The 20,847-nt window shown below is 39.6% G+C and overlaps 1 protein-coding gene across 3 annotated transcripts in view; it reads right to left on the bottom strand.

Annotated features, from left to right (window-relative positions):
* SGCG (sarcoglycan gamma) overlaps positions 1-20,847 on the bottom strand; it is a 127,602-nt gene that overhangs the window by 34,166 nt on the left and 72,589 nt on the right. For all 3 annotated transcript variants that reach the window (XM_051608557.1, XM_051608556.1, XM_051608558.1), the window contains 2 exons: positions 20,048-20,135; positions 2,141-2,260 (listed from right to left, as the gene is read on the bottom strand). In XM_051608557.1, the coding sequence (XP_051464517.1) occupies positions 2,141-2,260; positions 20,048-20,135 (208 nt within the window). The remainder of the gene's footprint in view (positions 1-2,140; positions 2,261-20,047; positions 20,136-20,847) is intronic.

Raw genomic sequence — 20,847 nt, 5'->3', positions numbered from 1 at the left:
CTAACTCAGACACTACATTCAAAGGAGATGAGTGAGCTATTGAGCTCATCCTAAAGCAGACAACTGCATTTGGTCAGCAGAAGAGCTCCCCATGTGCCAGATCTTGGTGTCTTCTTCACAGTTTAGGTTGCATTGTCTGTGTTGACTGGGGGTCCAATTCAGTTGTCTGAACATAGTCATCTAGACCCATCTGTTACCTTGTGGAGTATCTGAGACACTTTCCCACTCATGGCTTTCCCCAGGCATTTGCTTGTAACAGGAAAACAGAGAGAGAGTCTGTTACTACCTTATTGTACCACATGGGCCAGAAAATGTCTCACTGATACAACATAAGGTCAAACATATCAAATTGTTGGAAAATGACAACTTATGAGGTGTTCATTTGGGTTTGCTTACTCTTGGACTATTTTTTTCCTAAAATACCATAAATCACAGATATTTGCTCACTGCAGTATTATATTTTAGTTAAAAACTGTCAGATTTTGTTACATATTTTTACTGAGCTTTCATAACTCACATAAATAAGAATTAAAACCAAATAGTTCATAAGACTGCACATAAAAAACTTCAAAATGTTCTTTGTGTATTTTAAGCCTGATGTAGTTTTCTTCTTAAGGTATGAACTTTTCAAAATTTATTTCACATTGATCTTGTTCTCTATCTAAAATGTTAAAAAAAAAAATCTCAGTATGCAAAGTATTACTAGTTCTTCCTTCATGCTAATAGTATCATTTAAATCACAATTCTAATAAATTAACTTGAAGCAAAGTATGCATGAATCTCCTCTCACTTGTGTTAATTATACAAGGAAATAACCTCACTGACTTTAATGGATTTGCTTTTGAATTGTACTACCATGGAAAAAAGAAATAGGCAATGTGTCTTTTTTCCAATATTTGCTAGAGTAAACAATTATCCCTGCAGTATAAAGATTAATGTTAGACAAGTCAGAATACATGTTTTAGCATAAATTTGAACTCATGTATGAATGATTTTTACTTACTTTGAGCAGAGATAGACCTTTTCCTAATCAGTTAACAACTATGCAGTTTTTCATATCTTTGTTAAACATGCTTTTCTATTAAAGTTCAGCATCCCTTGGGCAAACAATAATTATTTGATATGATTTCCTGGTTAAACAGAGTTGTAATTTCATTTAGGTTAAAAAGAAAAAAACTTAAGATAAGACCCTCAGGCATAAACAAAATTTATTAAAACATTTATTATAACTTAACTTTGGCTTTGAAACACTAATTGCATAGTTATCACCACATTTGTAGTTTTGTACAGCGAAATCATATGAACATATCCATTCAAAGTAAGACCTCAAGATTTCAGAGGGCTAGTAATTAACAGAAGTTAAATATCATAGTTGCAATCATGTTAAAAATGCTAGAAAGGTAATTGAAAACAAGTTACAGGATAATTTTAATATATCCTTTGATGTCTTCTTCCACTTAAAGAGAAATCACACCTTGATTTATCTGTTTTAATGCAACCTTAAAGCTGGAAACCGAAGGTTGCCTTTATCAGGTCATAAGAAAGGCAATAGCTTTTCATGCGATAACTTTGACATCTTACTTTGTAAATGAGTACTTTGGTGATTTGCAGAAATAACCTAAGATAAACTTGCCTTTTGACAGATGACATTTAAAATACACTACAAATACCATTCCATGATACATGTGCTACACGCAGAGCAGAAACAGGGAAGCTTTCATTTTGAAAGATAAAACCATATGAAAATATCAGAGCGCATCTAAAAAGTTTTTGCAAATAAAACTCTATAAAACTCAAACTGGACGATCTAGAATTTTTCCAGCCTAAATTAACAGTGTGCACTGGAAACATTAAATAATTCAAAAAAACCCCCACCAGTACAGTTCCAATCACTAACGGCTTTAAAATAAAATACGTGCATACAGAGATTTATACATCATTATATATACATTTTATTATTTTGCTGTTAAAATTCTCATTGATTATTTATTGAAAAAGGGTCAGAATATCTTCACATTTCCATTTCATAATGAGGAAAAACCAGAACTTGTGTTCACACACAGTGATGTATTTAAAAATGCCATTTTTATTGTGCTTTTCCTGTGACTTGTATCTGGGCATTTCTTAAACTGTTACAAACCTGTGACTCGAAGTTTGTCCGTGCCAATTACAACCTCATTTTCATCCACTGTAAAAAGTGGCTTGCCATCCTTTGAGTTGATCTGAAACTGCTGACCATGGAATTCTACCATTTTAGGACCTGCAAAGCACAGTAGAATAACAGAATAATTACATCAGCTTTCTTCAATTTTCTATAAAATTGCTAATAATTTGCATTGTGGTAATAATAATTTAGCCACTCATTTAAGTATATTAAGGATCATGAAGCACCCAGATATTCTAAGGATAGAGGCCGTGTAAGTACTGAAATTGGATGAGTCTATTTATATGATCTAATTTGTCTTCAAAACTGTATCTGTTTTCAAGTTAGGTTTCCAAGGAATTTAGGAAATCCCTCATGAATTGATCAAGAGAAACATTTATGTTCTCAGTGTTGAAACTGCTAATATTCTTTCACCAGTATGACTCTAGAATATATTTTTTTTTTCTTTTTTCTTTTTTTTTTCCCCCTTCCTAACATAGAAACTAATTATCAAAGTCTTTGAAGCACCGTCCCCCTTATGATTAGGAAGGCTCAAATGCTTTAAAATTACAAACATCCCATGCAAGGGCAGGACTCTCAGCTCTTTAGTAACAAAGGCCAGTTTAGCTCCACATATCTAACTTATGTTACTGATCTCTTAGAAGAGATCAAAAAAGCTGTGAGAGCATTTGTAATTGGATCTGGTACTCCAAAAATTAAAACAATTGTGTGCGAGAGTCTGTACATGTTACCAGATCCTAAATTCAGTAAAACATCATGTTCTACAGTATTGGCTTGGTAAGCAAACATAAATCAAACCCTTAATACCTTTCTAACAACCTGATCAATTAAAAATTCACATCATATAAGTTTGAATGTCTATTTGATAGAGTCATCATCTAAATCTATGTTTAGAATTAAAATTACAGAGAACAGTCAAAGGAGTTAAGATTATTTTTCAGTAATATTTAATAAAGGTAATTAATTCACAGACTATCCACAGGACCAAGAGGCACTGAGCTGCTTCCTTCACAGAAAGAGCCTGTCTTACCATGCCTACTCTCATACACCTTAAATATATTCCAGGTAGCAATTTGCAAAAGAAATAGGATTTTTTTTTTCCTATTAGATCTTGCATTAAAATGGCATTAAGGTGACTGATGGTTAACACTGCTAAGAAACACATTCAGGTATTTTCTAAAATCTGCATGTTAGCTGATTCTGAGGGATGCTTACCAGAAGGTCCTATACAAATTGCTTATTGTTTCCCTCAACAGACACAAAGTGTTGCTTTTAATTGCCCTTCAAGCACGGGGAGGGTTATCGAAGCCATAATGTCCTCAACTAGGGCAACAATGTTATGGCATAATACCCGAAATTGATTCTACTTGAAAATATCTCAGTATAGAGGGCTGAACTCTGTAGTACATTACACTTTGTTGGATTTGTGCACTCCACCACACTCTGACTGATCTCAATTTGACCCTTCTCTAAAGCTCCTCTGAAGCACATGATTTTTATTTCTGAGATGCATATTCCAAAAAGTGAGCTCTGAAAATATCTTCATTCAGTGAAAAGGTGTTAAACAGTAATTTTTTTTATTTTTTTTATTTTTTTTACAGCAAAATAAGCCATTCTGGATAAGTGAGACAAGGATGGATCCCTATTAATGCTTTCCTAAAAAATCTTGGTTAAGGTGTTTTCTTGTTGCTGTTTCTGCCCAGCTGCAGTAATAAAACTGGCCATCTAGTGTAGGTAGATCCTTGTTTATTTAAACAAATCAAAGGCCTAAGTACACTGGCTGTTATCAACTTTACTGGTGCTGCAGGGGCTAGTTTCTCATTCATCCAACACCATGATTACAGCACTCAGAATGAGCAGAGGAAACACAAATCAAATCCTCTGCTGCCTGACAAGATACAGGTCGGGTGCCTCAGGCACAATGAGGATACCACACTTTTGCTGGAAGGGATTTAGGAGTGATTCTTTGTCTCTTTTGTTGAAGATGTTGTATACTGTATAGAAAAGGAAGGTACTATTGTGACCCTTTATTTCCTCCAGAAGAGAGAAACCCAAGTCTCTATCTTCCAGCATCAACATGGGTTGTAGGACTGCTGGAGAAAACAGTTGTACTACCACCTCTTCTTCTCCTGATCCTGCTTATTGTCAGAACCCATTCTAAAAAGCATGCCATTGAAATATCTGCTGGACTAGACTGAGTAGATGAGATAGAAATACAAATGCTTATTCTGTAGGCTCTGACAAAGTTACGTATTTTCCTTTTCAGTGCTGTCAATATTTTAGCAGATCTGGCATGCTTAAAGCAAATATTTTATATATCTATAGAATATTTACTAATTAAAAGAATTAATAACTGAGTAAAGGTCCTGAAGACTTAAACTTCAGGTATACGTCCTTTAAAGTAGGTGCCTTTAGACCTCCCACAGATTCACTTCTAAGCTGGTTTTACAGTGTGAGTAATCCTTCAAATACTGATTAGAAAATGCTGTAAGTGTATGTGCTGCTAACAATAACCAGCAATGTATCTAGAAGAGTCAGAAACATATACTGTTAAGTTATATATAATTGTTAATTATTGACACAATCACAGAAAAATACTTCATGTGATGAAAATTATGTTTAGAGGGAATGCTATCTACTGACTTCCTTGGTACAAAGGCAGTCATCTTTGAAAATATATTGCTGGGCCTAATAGTGGCATTTCTGCTCTTTCCTACTCAGTACCTTGGTAGACATAGAGGTTTTAATTGACTATAAAGCACTGGAAAAAAATGATTTTGAAAGAACTGGAGAAGTGTGACATGAATGGCATCAGCCTAACTCGATCTTTTCTAGGAGTTCATTTATCCTCTTGATCTGCTCACTTGCTGAATCTATTTCACAAGCAATCTTGTCAAAGTAAGATTTTTCATATTTCTCATAGCAAGAACAGGAAATACTTACCCCAAACAGCATTAATTAATTAATATAATTTGTAAATCTGCATATTCTACAGAGAGGTAAGACATGACAAAAGAAAACAGTTATAAAATACAGGAGCTGCTTTAACTGTTTGAATTCAGGATTAATATATACACACTAAATAGCATTTACATACCTTGGACCAAATTCTGTTTTCTCTCACCTAATCAAAGTAAAGAGGCATAGATAACAAACACATGATGTGCAGACTGACTTTCTCATCTGCCCTCTCTCATGCAAATTTCAGGCATGATGTCCAATATGAAACTCCATACTCATACAAATGGAGATGCTATATATATATATATATGTATCAGTTTAATTAAACTGGTCCATGTAGGCACTGATCCCATTCAAGAGGGACTGGGACTCAGCCTTTCCACTCTCACCTAAATGTTTTTAACATTAGACCACACGAACACACTCCTGGGCTCTCCTCTTTTCTTCCACTCTGATTACTCCAGACAAGGTAGAACACCTTTAAAATAAGAAATTAAGGCAGTACCCCCCTAAAATAGTGAGACAGGGGAAAACCAGAGAAAAATCTCCACAGATAGATGAGGAAAGAGAGGCATAACAGGATTTGTAGAAAATTGGACAGTGAGGTGGATTTAGAGCAGGTTGAGTGACAGAGCTCAAAGGGTTGAGACCAATCGTGCAGGGTCAAGTTGGAGGTCTTCAGCCAGCAGTGCGTCCCAGGAGTTGGTGCTGGGTCAAGTCTTGTTCAACATACTCGTCAATGACCTGGATGAGGGGACAGAGGGTATCCTCAGTAAGTTCACTGATGATACCAAACTGGGAGGGATGGCTGACACTCCACAGGGCTAGTGACAGGATGAGGGGCAGCGGACAAATGCTGGAACATGGGAAGCTCCATTTAAGTATGAGGAAAACTTCTTTACTGTGAGGTTAATGAAGCACTGCAATAGGCTGCCCAGGGAGGTTGTGGAGTCCCCTGCTCTGGAGATATTAAAATCTCACCTGGATGCAGTCCTGAGTAATGTGCAGGAATTCCCAGGTTGACCCATTATCCTTGCTAATAAGGCTGACTGATAATTGCCTGTTGTATCTTTACACGTCCTCCTTTAACACCTGCAGATCTGATACAGACCTTGTATGTGATCATCACACCACATACTTCTTGACACAGAGGATGCCACTTTGAATGATGAAAAACTGTTCCAAAAACAATTGACCTGTTGCGTGCAAAGGAGCACACCGCTGAACAGTCTTCCTTTTTGTTTCTCCTCCTCACTCTTGACTCCCCTAGGTGGTTTTCCAGAGAAGGAAGGTCTTTTCTTTAGTGAATCCATTTCAGTCAGAAAGCATTTAAATAAATTCCCTTCTACTGCTACTCAACCTGTGAACTCCAGCCAAATACAAATGTGGAAGGACAAGATGGCAATGAATCTTCTAGCAAAAATAGGGCTTGCCATAAAATACATATCCACAAATGTTTTCAAATACTGATATTACTGATTTAATTTCAGATCTTTAGTCTCTTCTGCTATCCATAATTTCTGATAACCTATGGCTATCACCTGCTCTGTATGCCTCGCTCTTCTACCACATAGAATCATAGAATCATCATAGAATCATAGAATCTTAGGGGTTGGAAGGGACCTCAAAGATCATCTAGTCCAACCCCCCCTGCTAGAGCAGGGTCACCTAGAGCACATCACACAAGAACGCATCCAGGTGGGTTTTGAATGACTCCAGTGAAGGAGACTCCACAACCTCTTTGGGCAGCCTGTTCCAGTGCTCTGTCACTCTCACAGTAAAAAAATTTTTCCGCATATTCACCTTGAACCTCCTATGCTCCAATTTCCACCCATTACCCCTTGTCCTATCACTGGTCATCACTGAGAAAAGCCTAACTCCATCTCCCTGACACTCACCCTTTACGTATTTGTAAACATTAATGAGGTCACCCCTCAGTCTCCTTTTCTCCAAGCTAAAGAGACCCAGCTCCCTCAGCCTCTCCTCATCAGGGAGATGTTCTACTCCCTTAATCATCTTTGTAGCTCTGCGCTGGACTCTCTCAAGCAGATCCCTGTCCTTCTTGAACTGAGGGGCCCAGAACTGGACACAATACTCCAGATGCGGCCTCACCAATGCAGAATAAAGAGGTAGGAGAACCTCTCTTGACCTACTAACCACACCCTTTCTAATGCACCTCAGGATGCCGTTGGCCTTCTTGGCCACAAGGGCACATTGCTGGCTCATGGTCATCCTCCTGTCTACCAGGATTCCCAGGTCCCTTTCTCCTACACTGCTCTCCAGCAGGTCAGCCCCCAACCTGTACTGGTGCATGGTGTTTTTCTTCCCCAAATGCAGAACTCTACACTTGCCCTTGTTGAACTTCATCATGTTTCTCCCCGCCCAACTCTCCAGCCTGTCTAAGTCCCTCTGAATGGCAGCACAGCCTTCTGGTGTGTCAGCCACTCCTCCCAGCTTTGTGTCATCAGCAAACTTGCTGAGGGTACATTCTATACCCTCATCCAGGTCGTTGATGAAGATGTTGAACAACACCGGTCCCAGTACCGACCCCTGAGGGACTCCACTGGTCACACACCTCCAACCAGATTCTGCCCCATTGACTACAACTCTCTGACTTCTTCCTTTCAACCAGTTCTTGATCCATCTCACTACCTGATCACCAAACCCATACCTGATCAACTTATCTACAAGGATGCTGTGAGAGACGGTCTCAAATGCTTTACTGAAATCAAGGTATACCACATCTACCGCTCTACCATCATCTATCCACCTAGTAATTTCCTCATAGAAGGCTATGAGGTTAGTCAAACATGATTTACCCTTGGTAAAACCATGCTGACTGCTCCTGATGACCCCCATATCCTTGATATGCCTGGAGATAGTGACAAGAACAAGTTGTTCCATCACCTTTCCAGGGATGGAGGTGAGGCTGACCGGTCTATAGTTACCCGGGTCCTCCTTCTTGCCCTTCTTGTAGACTGGAGTGACATTTGCTACCCTCCAGTCCTCAGGCACCTCTCCTGTTACCCATGACTTACCGAAGATGATGGAGAGTGGACTAGCAATGACCTCCGCCAGCTCCCTCAGCACCCTTGGGTGCATTCCATCCGGACCCATCGATTTATGGATGTCCAGATTACTCAACTGATCCCTAACCCAATCCTCATCTACCTGGGCAAACTCCTCCTCTATCTTGACTTCTTCTGGGGCTATATGAATCTGAGGCTCATGGTGAAAGCCTGCAGGAGTAAAGACAGAGGCAAAGAAGGCGTTCAGCACCTCTGCCTTCTTTATATCCTCTGTCACCAGGGCTCCCACCTCGTTCATCAGAGGGCCAATATTGCCTCTAGTGTTAGATTTGTTAGCTATGTATTTGAAAAAGCCCTTTCTATTATCCTTAACCTGACTTGCAAGGTTAAGTTCCAAGGAGGCCTTAGCTTTCCTAATTGCCTCCCTACATCCTCTGACAACAGACCTATATTCCTCCCAAGTGACCAGCCCCTCCTTCCATGATCTGTAGATTTTCCTCTTCCACTTGAGTTTGCCCAGTAGTTCCTTTTTTAACCATGCAGGTCTCCTAGCTCCCTTACTAGATTTCCTAACCATTGGGATGCTCTGATCCTGTGCTCGCAAGAAGTGGTCCTTGAATGTTGACCAGCTATCTTGAGCCCCTTTACCTTCTAGCTCCCTGTCCCATGGGATTTCCCTTAACAGTTGATTAAGGAGGCCAAAGTTTGCTTTGTGGAAGTCCAGGGTTCTGATCCTGCTGGGTATTCTGTTCCTTCCACACAGGATCCTGAACTCCACCATCTCGTGATCACTGCAGCCAAGGCTGCCATTGACCACCACTGCTTCAACAAGGCCCTCCTTGTTAGTTAATACAAGATCCAGGAGTGCTCCTCTTCTAGTTGGCTTGTCCACCATTTGCATTAAGAAGTTATCGTCAATGCACTGGAGGAACCTCCTAGACTGTGAAAGGCTGGCTGTGTAAGTCTTCCAGCAGATATCGGGGTAGTTAAAATCTCCCATGAGGACTAGGGCCTGTAGTTGTGAGGCTGCTTTCAACTGCCTGTAGAAAGCCTCATCAACTTCCTCATCTTGATCTGGAGGTCTGTAGTAGACCCCCACAACTGTATCACCCACACCAGCCTGCCCCTTAATTCTTACCCACAGACTTTCAACTTGCCCCTCATCGGCCCCTGCACAAAACTCAATGCATTCTAGTTGCTCTCTCACATAAAGAGCAACTCCACCACCTCGCTTCCCCGCCCTATCTTTCCTAAAAAGCACATAACCATCCATGAACACATTCCAGTCATGTGAGCTGTCCCACCATGTCTCTGTTATTGCTACCAGATCATAACCCTTAGACCGCACACAGACCTCTAACTCTTCCTGCTTATTCCCCATACTGCGTGCATTAGCATACAGGCATTTCAGGAAGCAAACAGAGCACTCTGGTGGGACCAAATCCTCCTCAGACCACCTGCCTTCGGGCCCTGGTGTGTTCCTCTTGGGCTTGTCCCTAACAGACTCAGTTTTCTCCCCTTCCCCCATCACGCCTAGTTTAAAGCCCTCTCGATGAGCCCTGCTAAGTCCTGCCCCAAAAGCCTCTTCCCCCTCTGGGACAGGTGCATCCCACCTGCCACCATCAGGCCAGGTGTCTCGTAGAGCAGCCCATGATCAAAAAAACCAAAACCCTGTCTTTGGCACCAGTCTCTTAGCCATTCGTTGACCTGTAACCTCTTCCTATTTACCTCCCCACCCATTCTTGCAGGAGGAATGGAGGCAAACACTACTTGTGCTCCAGACCCCCTAACTAGCCGTCCCAGGGCCCTGAAGTCTCTCTTCATTGCCCTTACATTTTGTGTAATGATTTCGTCACTGCCAACCTGAAAAATCAGCAGTGGGTAGTAATCGGAGGACTCTACAAGATTAGGGAGTTTCCTTTTAACATCCCTAATCCGAGCCCCAGGGAGGCAACAGACCTCCCTGTGGGATGGGTCCGGTCGACAGATGGGCCCTTCTGTTCCCCTCAGAAGGGAGTTGCCCACCACAATTACTCTCCTTTCCTTCTTGATTGAAGAAGTCCTAAGGACTCGGGGTGACTGACAAGTCCTAGGTGCTTCATTAGATAAGTCTACTCCTTCAACTTCATTTTCCTGTCCCTGAATTTCTAAGGCCTCATATCTATTGTTCAAGGGCAATTGGGAGGGCGGAAGAGGTTGGGAGGATTTTTTCTTGCCTCTACGAGGTCGGACCTCCTTCCATTCCTTCATATCTCTTAAGTCCTCTGCTTCTGTCTGGTGACAGGAGGGGAGGGGATCCGTCACTTTCTCAACCTCCTCAACCTCTTGCATCTGCCCCTGCCTCAGGGTACAACTCCACCAATCTATTTCTCTCTCACACTCTCTAATGGTCCGTAGTCTTTCAACCTCCTCTGTCAGTTCAACCACCTGCCTGAGGAGATCGTTTACTTGTTCACACCGCACACACGTGTTCTCACTGTCTCCCTCCGATACCAGTGTCAGGCACAGGCATTCACTGCAGCCAGAGACCTGCACGGCTGCATGCCTGCTTGGGAGCTCTGTCTGAGTCCCCACATTCTTCTTCACTATGGTTTTCGGGCGCGTTGCGACCATGATCTATCTAGCTACTAGTTTGCCTGTCTTGCTATGAGGCACCCACTGCTCCCTGCCTGCCCTCGCGCCTGCCCTCGCGCCACTTCCTGTGATGGCTGCTGCCGCTCTCTGCTCTGCGCTGCCGCGTGCTCCAGAATCACTGAAGTGTTCAGAATCACTGAAGTGTTCAATATAAGCCAACATCCCGAGTGCTCTGGGGTACTGCTATGCAGCTTCATTTTTTAGGTTTTTTAAAATTGTATTAAAGCACCTTATTTAAAATAAGATCACATTAAAAGTGTATTAAAAATGTAATAGTCCTACAGATTTAGTTAATGAGTAATATAATGCTAATAAATGTAAAGTTATTACTTTCAAAAGAATAAAATTAGTCACATTTTCGTACAGAATGGCATGGAAGTACTTACTCATCTTTTAGTAGAACAAATGCATTATTACAAAAAATATGCAGTATGTTGTATATATGTATTTTATGTCCATATCATACATGTCCCATCATCTTGAAAAACTTCTCTAATACATTAATGGAACACTTGCTACTCCTGTTTCCCCTTTTTCTCCCAGTTCTCCTTTTATGCAATAGATGCAACAATTATGTCTTCTCAGATCAAAGTAAGGCTGCTTTACTGTCAGTGCTTCTTACACTTTGTTGTTCTCTATGGTTGAACACGAGTCTAGACATCTTTAAAAAATCAGTTCTTAATGATCATTGCAGACACTGGCAACCCAACAGGGGTGGGTGGTAGCACTTACCCTCTCAGAGTCATTTGGGTAACTATGATTTTATCCATCTAGGTGTTATGCTTATAAAATACTTTATTTTAAGTATAAAAAATGAACCCATGTAAAATGGATTATTGCATGTAGAAACCATGGTAGGAATAGGAGATGATGTTTCTCACATAGCAACTTGAAAAAAAGACGTGTCACCTTTCCTCTGGGGCCTAATGAATCCAGAATTTGTTGCATGATGAATAACTTTAACAGAACAAGGTGAAACACAGTCCTCGGGCAGGTAAGGTGAAAAGGAAACTACTAAAGGAGATGACGCATGATCATCTGATACCCTGAATGCAGAGAAGACAGCTGATCTGAGCATCTCAGCAAGTTAAAATACTTTAACTGCTCTATCTTCCGTATAATAGGTAATTCTTATTTCCTCCAATTATTTATTTAAAAAAAACAACACCAAAAACAAATGCGAAACAAACCGTGAGTGTATTTTCATACAGTCAACACCAGCACTATGTTTCAGGAGTATTCTGTGCATGCTTACTGGACTGGGGCAGAGGACAATGTAAGAGGACCAATTAAACAGATGGGGCGTGACTCAGTTGCCAACACAGCTGGCTAGTGCCATTTTACATCCTTTGGTGTTCCCTGCTTGGCCTTCAGCTTATTTTAGATGCCCTTGAGTATCTAAGACTTCTATATTGGACTAGAAAATCTGACATGGGGTCTGTAAGCAACCTGAGCTCTGCCAGACTATCAGCTGAAGACAAGGCAAGATGGAATCACAGAAAAATGCAAGCCAGAAGTCACCTCTGGAGGTCACCTAGTCCTACCTCCTACTCACAGCAGGGTGCTCAGGGTCTTGTCCAGGCAGAATTTTAATACCTCTGAGGAAAGGGACTCAAAAGCCTCCCTGGGTGACCTGTTCCCATGGTTACATATTCAAACAGTGATATTCCACTCCTCCCCCCTTCTTTTATCCAGTTGCATTTTGCCTCACTGCAACCTATAACCACTGCCTCTTGTCCTTTGGCTGTGCACCTCTGAGAAGAATCATAGAAACATAGAATGGTTTGGGTTGGAAGGGACCTTAGAGATCATATAGATCCAACCCCCCTGCACTGGCAAGGATACCTCCCACTAGATCAGGTTGCTCAGAGTCCCATCCAACCTGGCCTTGAACATTTCCAAGAAGGGGGCATCCACAACCTCCCTGGGCAACCTGTGCCAGTGTCTCGCCACCCTCACACCAAAGAATTTCTTCCCGATGTCTACTCTATATCTCCTCTATTTCAGTTTTAATCCATTATCCCTCATGCTATCACTACACACCCTTGTAAAAAGCCCCTCCCCAGCTTTCCTGTAGCCCCTTCAGGTACTGGAATGCTGCTATGAGATCTCCTCGGAGCCTTCTCTTCTCCAGGCTGAACATTTCCAACTCTTTCAGCCTGTCCTCACAGGAGAGGTGCTTCAGCCCTCTCGTAATCTCTGTGGCCCTCCTCTGGACTCGCTCCAGAAGCTCCATGTCCTTCTGCTGGGGACTCCAGAACTGGACACGGTACTTCAGGTGAACTCTGGCTTCATCATATCTCTAGCCCTTCTAGTAGCAGGCAGAGATTACAAGCCCCCTTTAAGACTTTTTTTTTCTGCAGGGTAAACAAACACAACATCCTCATCCTCTTATACTGCATCTGCTTCCACTCCCTGACCATCTGAATGGCACCCTGAGTGCGTCTCCTCAGTCTGCTCATTGATCTGTCATACTGGAGCTGCCTAACACAGTATTCCAGATGCAGTCTCCTAGGAGTGGAGTGATGCTGCCCAGTACTCTATGAAACCTGTTTGCCACAAGGCTACACTGCAGATACATGTTCAAGTAGTCCACCAGGATGGCGAGTGTGCCTTCTTCTGCAGACCTGCTGCAAAAAGATAAGGATCTAGCAGCTTCTTTTTGGCCACTATGTCACTTAAGTGTCTTGTTAGCTTTAAGAGGAAAGAAGTTACACATGAAATGACTAGGATTTTAGACGTACTTAATTATCCAAATTCTCTAATAGATCATAGTCACAATGAAATTCAGCTGTTTTAAGCTGACTTTTGAAAATTCATGTAGTATTAACCAATGCAAATAATTCAATCTTATTACTTTAAAGGAAGGAAGTACAGGAACTGTCCTCACATTTAGCAATAAGAATTATCTTCAAATTTTGATCCAGTGACTTATGTTAATGATTACTATACCATACAAACCAAAATATGTTGTTTGGGATTGCAAATTTCCTGAAGACTGTGAAAGTTGAGAAGGTTATAGACTACTTAACAATTCCCCGTTTTTTGCTTATTGGGAATTCCTTCCTTCCATTGAAACAAAGAGAGATATGCAGATGTGTGACTCCTCTCTGACGAGGAATAGGTATCCACTATCTGGTTATTTTTAAAAATAAAAATAAAACAAAAAAAAATTCCCAAACATTAGCATTTGTTTTAGAGCTAAATTCTGTAGACTTCTATGCATATTGCTTTTCTCTTCTAGACACAGAAGAGAAGTGACAGAATAGGATCCAAAACCCCTTGGCCAGGTTAGATTTCCCCTTAACTGTGATGCTGGTGTATTTAAGTAAGTTGGCAATGCACATAACTACCTGATTAAATTATGGAAGATGTTTAAAGTCTGACTTAAGTCAGTATTGCTGATGCCTAACATTATCACACATTTCTTCATAAAGATTATCACATTTGGGGACAGGGTGTGTAAACCTTGCTATGGAGCACCTTACTATGCTTTTTACATAGATATTGATCGTATTTTTTTTGCTGAAGAGGAAACTGTTTGAGTTTAAATACTAAACTATAACTGTAATGATGAAATTTTGTCATTAATAGGTTGTCATGGTGATATGCTTATCTAGTTTAAAGTTATATGAATATTGACTACTCTTTACTATTTTCTGCAATTAAAAAAAATCCTTTTCAACATTGTATCAATTTAAATACACAACAGTCTCAGAAAAGACTCACAGTATGTGCATTTAATATAGAACAGAAACACATGTGCCATGGATTAAAACAGGAAATTAGAAAAGAGGGTTGGTTAACAAGTCTGTAGGATGTTTTAGCAGCCAGATGTCATTCTCTACATTTTGCCTAATCTGAGTCAACTCAATTTTGCTTTTAGATAAAACTAGCATCTATGTCTTCATATGGTCAGATTCCTTGGTAGCTACATTTTTTGTACTTCTGGACGTAAAAATCCCTACTTTAATCCCCTTGTAACAAATATTGTAAGTTCTTGATCATAGGAAGATTTATTCACCTAAAAAATACTTAAATTAAGTTTTGAATTTATCTTTCTATTAATCACTCCTATGTTGTATCATTCCTTCTTATAACCCAGCTGGACATTGTACAAATAAACTTGTGCAAATAATCATCTTCCTGCAGTACAAAGATCTTCAAGAAATATGTTCTGGCTTTTATCTGGAAGATAAGTAAGAACTTATCTGCACAAAAATGGAGTTTTTAATGAAAGCCTCCTGGGAAAAATAAAGAAGGAAAAGATAAATGATTCTACAATTAATTAAGTCAAGTTTATGAAACTGACTTCAGGGTTTTCCCTGTAAAAATGCCATCTTACAAGCTCTTCCATACATCATGCTTCATTAGCATTGTTTTCTTCCTATTACGTCTCTGATGAAAAAATACCACCACTTGAAAATGAAATATCAAAATGTTGTTAAAAAACATAAATTATTTGACATTGGAAAGTAGTAGTTTATAAATGGCAATTAACACTAGTGAAGCAATTAAGTTCTGACACATCTGTTTTCTCAGGATGTTTTTCCTGTTTGAAAAAAACAGGGTGGGGGAATAGCTCAAATGCTCTCACTGAAACAGCTGTTAAGATTAATGTAATAGATGTGAAAACAGTCTCTAGGCAGAATTTTGACTGTGTTTCTGTTTTCAGACTGTATAAAACATTTTGACATTTACCATAATCCCATGTTTTCTGAGTGGTGATGATTTCATGTTTCAAAGTGCATAACAGCTTCATTATGCAACTATCTAAATAAATTTCCTCTAGCTTTAAATACTTTAAACTGAACACCTGACCTGAAGCTACTGATGTTGCTGTTCCTTGGTGTAAATGATTGAGCTAGGAGGAGGATCAGCAGTCCCTGGTACCAGAATCTGTTCTCACAGACCTTTAATGACTTTGGATGCCCCTTTCCTTTGTGGTCTTTTTTCTCCAGGAAAATACATGTAGGTTAAAATCTACTTACAAGTTCCTTGAAATATAGATCTTTGCAAAAACTGGCCCTACTTTTCAGAAAAGATAGTTGGAAACATGCTGTACTTCACCTACTTTCTTAGTATTTGGCACTGTAACATCACTGCAAAATCTGACTGTATTATAGTTGGCTGTGGGTTGGCTGTATAAGAAAGCATGTGTTTACTGAGGTGAAGCGTCATTCGCTGTTTGATACCAATGTTGCTCTTAAGTGTTTGATATTTGACTATAGAGTCTCTCTTCATAATATTCATTACTGAAAAAGTTTGATCATTTTTTTACACTAAGTTACTTTATTACAGTTCAGGGTATATTATTTTTTATTTTTTATTCTAGGATTGAAGTGGTAAGAACAAGAATCTTGGAGGTGATGGTTAGAAGCTTTCTTCAACTGCTTTCTTGGATTATAAAAAAAAGTTCTTGATATTTTGAGCATTGCAGGTTGATGGGCAAGCGTGACAATGACATCTGAATCTTCTCTGTGATTTTAAAGACAGGAACTATTCTAAGAAAGAGTTACCACCTGTTTTGTAGACATCCTTGCCTTGTCTACAGGCATCTCTCTCCATGGCTTTCTTACTTCCCTCTGACCCTCAATCCTGTACCTACCCATGTCTGTGCCTTGCTTAGATTCCCTCCTATTTATCTGCTGGCCAACATCCCTAATTTAAGTCCCATTTCTCTCAGAAATATTCCCAAAGCAATCACATCCCATAATTCCTTAACTAAAATGTCCAATTTCCTTTTTTGCATTACATTAATATTTTAACTTTTTAATGGTTTTATATTTAGTTCCTTTGGTCATAGGTGAGTTATAAATTATTTTAAAGAATAACTCAAACAAAAATGGGTATCTCTGTCATCCAGAGGGACACTGAAGTCAAAAAAGAGTAACGAACAGAATTGGTTTGTTTTTTTCATAGTTATGAACCCTGTTATTTTGACAGTATTCTTTTCCTGACAAGCAGTATTTGCATTCAGCGAGGCTTCTGAAAGCAGTATAATAATGGAACACAGTCCAAAACACAACAAGATGGTTTTATGAGTGATACTAGATTATATTGTCCTTTTTGGAATGATCCCAAACTTATCTATACAGCCACTTCAAAATGACAGCTACTCATATTTATAAGATGACTACAGTTTTAAGACTTAATTCCAGTATACTGGCAATGGTGGAAGGCACAAATTCTTTAGAAGTAAATCTGCCACACACCATTTTTCACACTTCTTACAAGGGAACGTCATCTTACATGCCTGCATTTTATGACTGGCTAAGGACAACGGCTAGAAATATCAAGCTATGTATAGATGGTAATTTACTTTAATAGACTGTCACTCCAGTTGTTGTTTCACCATATCTTCAGCAGTTAGCAGAGTTCTTTACAGTATTAAGCTTTTACTGCTCTTTCAACACTTTTCTATCAGTCTAAATTTAATATGATTTAAAATTATAATTCAATGTAATATTACATGTTATTATTTACAATGGTACCAACTAAACCAGATAGCACAGAAGACCAATTATTAGTGAAATCAATAAATGGAACTGCCAGTCAACAAGTGATTACTTTAACATGAAATATTTCAAATAATATGCAAATTCACTTCAGCACTTCCTTTTGATATCGTTTTGATTTTCCCAGGCTCAAATAATTACTTCACTCTCTTACCTAGGTATTTCTTGCAGAGCAAGCCAGAGTGCTGTCAGGACCTTCCCACTTCAGTGTCAAACTTGAATTGCCTCTATACATGGTACACTTCTAAAAGTGCAGTGAGAAAAGTGCAGTCTGCATTCTGCTCCTTCCCACTTGTTTCCTTCTGTATTGCCTAAGTCAGACATAGCCCCTCTGCATAGCCAGACAACTTTCCATCTGGACAACACTAAGTATTTGGCTTTCACTTAGGAAAGGGTTAAACAGGCTTGAGATCATAAGGTATGAGAACACTGAACTGGACATTAATGGGAATAAGGCCAGAAAATCCAGGTGATGAAAAGTGGTGAAACAGAATTAACTACCAATAAGAAGGGAAAATACTAAATACGGGTGGTAGTTGACATAAATGAGTCACTGCTGATGAGACAGTTTCCATCCAGCAGAACTCTTCCCTCTAAACACCACAGTAAATATTCTACAACATGGCTTTGTATTGACTCTTCTCTGTCTATCAGGTCTCCAGTTTTCTTCAATCTAGGTGTCTCTAGCCCTTCAGAGCAGGTTTTTTTAACTTCTTATTTCACACAGCAAGTTCCATCTCACTTTCTGTACTGCTTTTTGTGAACGGTCTCAGAAGACTATGCTGCTACTGGGAATGTGAAAAGAAGAAAAGGAAAGACTAAAGAGAAAAAAGTTAAAAAAGAAAAAAGAAGGGTCTCAGATTTTTTGGTTTTTGCCGCGTTTCATTTTCCCAAGGTAATATCTATTGACACCAGTTGGCACAATTAAAATATTTCCTTTCAGTAAAATTGGTCACACAGGCTGGATACAGCCTGTCAAACAATCAGGCCTTTGAGCTACAGTCTGACATGATTTTACCTGTAAGTTTCTCAGCTTTAAGCAGGGATCAAGTTGGACAGATTAGTGATCTGCTGAGTGGTCAGTGATCTGCTCTGTGGTCTGCCTTCCTAAACGACCTCCTGAGAACTTCTTCACATCAGGCAGGATGGGGACATGACCACATCTGGTCAGTCAAACAATATGAAGCAGACAGAACCAACAGCACACGTGCCATGTCACAGAAATTTTCATCATGTGACATGTTTGGTTTTGGTCATGTGGTCAATGTATGGTTAATTACTGCCAAACAGTTCAATGCTGTACTAATAATATGAAACTAGAAGTTCTGTACATTTCACACCATTAAATATTATCAGATGAGATATAAGTGCTACTCTCATGTTTTGATAAATATTTAGGGGTATTTTTTTAACAAGAATGACTAGCTAGAATTTAAAAAAATGTATGTGAAAACATTAAAGACCAAATTCTGATTAATTGTTTAATTTAACATTGTTAAGAGAAAAAGCAAGCTCTGAGTTATACGTGAAATCTTGCAAATGTTCAATAGATTGATACAAAAATTCTTCAGACTGGAATTGTCACAGAAGTTAAACAGTCTCATCAACATGGAAGAGGTGCTCATCAATGATCATCTGAGTCACAGTCTAGTAAACTACTTAAGCACATCAGGTTAGTCTCACAGTTAAATAAGTACGAATTCATGCTTTTTCTGCATGAGGATCAAAAGAAACAAGTTAATAATTTTTTACATTTTCCATAGAATCATAGAATGTTTTGGGTTGGAAGGGACCTTAAAGATCATCCACCCATGCCGCCATCGGCAGAGACACCTCCCACTAGACCAGGTTGCTGAAAGCCCCATCCAACCTGGCCTTGACCACTTCCTGGGAAACCTGTGCCAGTGTCTCACCACCCTCACAGTGAACAATTTCTTCCTGATGTCTAAGCTAAACCCTCCTTTGGTTTAAAGTCATCTCTCATCCTCTCACTGCAAGCCCCTGTAAAAAGCCCCTCCTCAGCTTTCCTGTAGCCCCCCTCAGGTACTGGAAGGTCACTATGAGGTCTCTCTAGCACCTCCTCTTCTTTTTCTTCAAAGTCAAGTAACAGTTGAAAAATATTAACAAAACTAAGGAAAGGTCTGTTGTATATGACACACATTGTTGCCATTATTGTCTTAAACATACAATTTAAAGAGGAAGGTCTGCCTATTCTTGCTGCTAAGAACGAGCATGTACGTCTGTCTAGATCTTGATTGATCTCACTTGGTAAACCAATGTGTCTTACTGTTACCCAATATGGTAAAATAGGTACATTTCCCAGTTATGAACTGGCAGGTTTATTTTTCGGACATTTGCTTAAATGTATTAGTCTCTGGAGTACTAGGAAAAGAGGAGATACACAGACCTTTCTAGCCACCTTCTCTTGTTGAATTTTATTAGGAAAAGATTTGAAACTATCAATAGAAATATATACACCAAAAAAAGAATAACTTCTGCAGTGACCTTTCTTGCATAACTCTGCATTTAAAAAGTGCTTTAAGTATTTAAAGAACTAACGCATAACTGGGAAAATGAAAATATACTGCTGCTACTTATTGAGTAGTAGCCAGACTATTTATGTATCATCATAATAGTAAAAAGTAGTAACTTTTTTAGTTCTTTATATCCTCCAAGCTCCTTGCAAATATTCATTAAAAAGTTTCCAAAACAGTGACAAAGGAAAAAAAAATCAGACTTACCCACGTTTAATCTGCCTGTGACTTCCCCATTTGAATTACGAGCATTGACAGTCACATTGTGAGTAGACTGGAGAAGCAGTGATGAGTCCTGATGTATGGAGGGAAAAAAAATAGATTCAGCAGAATAATTAGAGCTGTAAACAATTAAAGAATCACATGTTCTCATTGAAATTTAGGGGGATAAGTCTCAGTTCTAAAACTCTGTAGCTAGAAAATTATCTAAGGAAAAATAGAAAGCCATAGACAGGGTACAACAGGACCTAAGAAGCATGCAATTTTATGTTAAAACTGCAAAACTACACACTTGCACAGAAGAGAATACTACCAACAGGTGGATGATGTTTTGACCATTCTGTGATGAGTTGAGTGAGGTGTGTAGCTGAGAGACAACTGCCAAGCCTCTGGTGACACCTGCCCCTGCTACAACAGGCTAACTAGTTTGTTGCAGGAAAGCCAACATGTGTCAACTTGCAAGGCCCTCTCTAAGTCTGAAATGACTGCAAAAGAAATATAGCCACATGAAAGGCTGACCACGGACACCAACTGATTCCACTCTCACCCTCTTCCCTGCCAGGATCCAGGAGCATTCCAGGCAGTGTGAGGAATACAGGAAGGTGCGGGAAGCAAGAGATTTAGCCCAGGTAAGGTGAAAGAGGTAGCTCATCCAAAGAAAGGATGCAAGAAGAGGGTCTTTTCCAACCTGAATAGTTCTATGATTCTATGATTCTATTTGGCTTCTGGTACTTTTTCTGGACTCGAGAGAGACTATGAAGCACCTTGAAGGGCTAATCCCTGTATAT

The sequence above is a fragment of the Apus apus genome, chromosome 1, assembly GCF_020740795.1.
Source record: "Apus apus isolate bApuApu2 chromosome 1, bApuApu2.pri.cur, whole genome shotgun sequence".
In the NCBI taxonomy this organism is placed as follows: domain Eukaryota; kingdom Metazoa; phylum Chordata; class Aves; order Apodiformes; family Apodidae; genus Apus; species Apus apus.
This window is presented reverse-complemented; position numbering and strand designations above follow the sequence as displayed.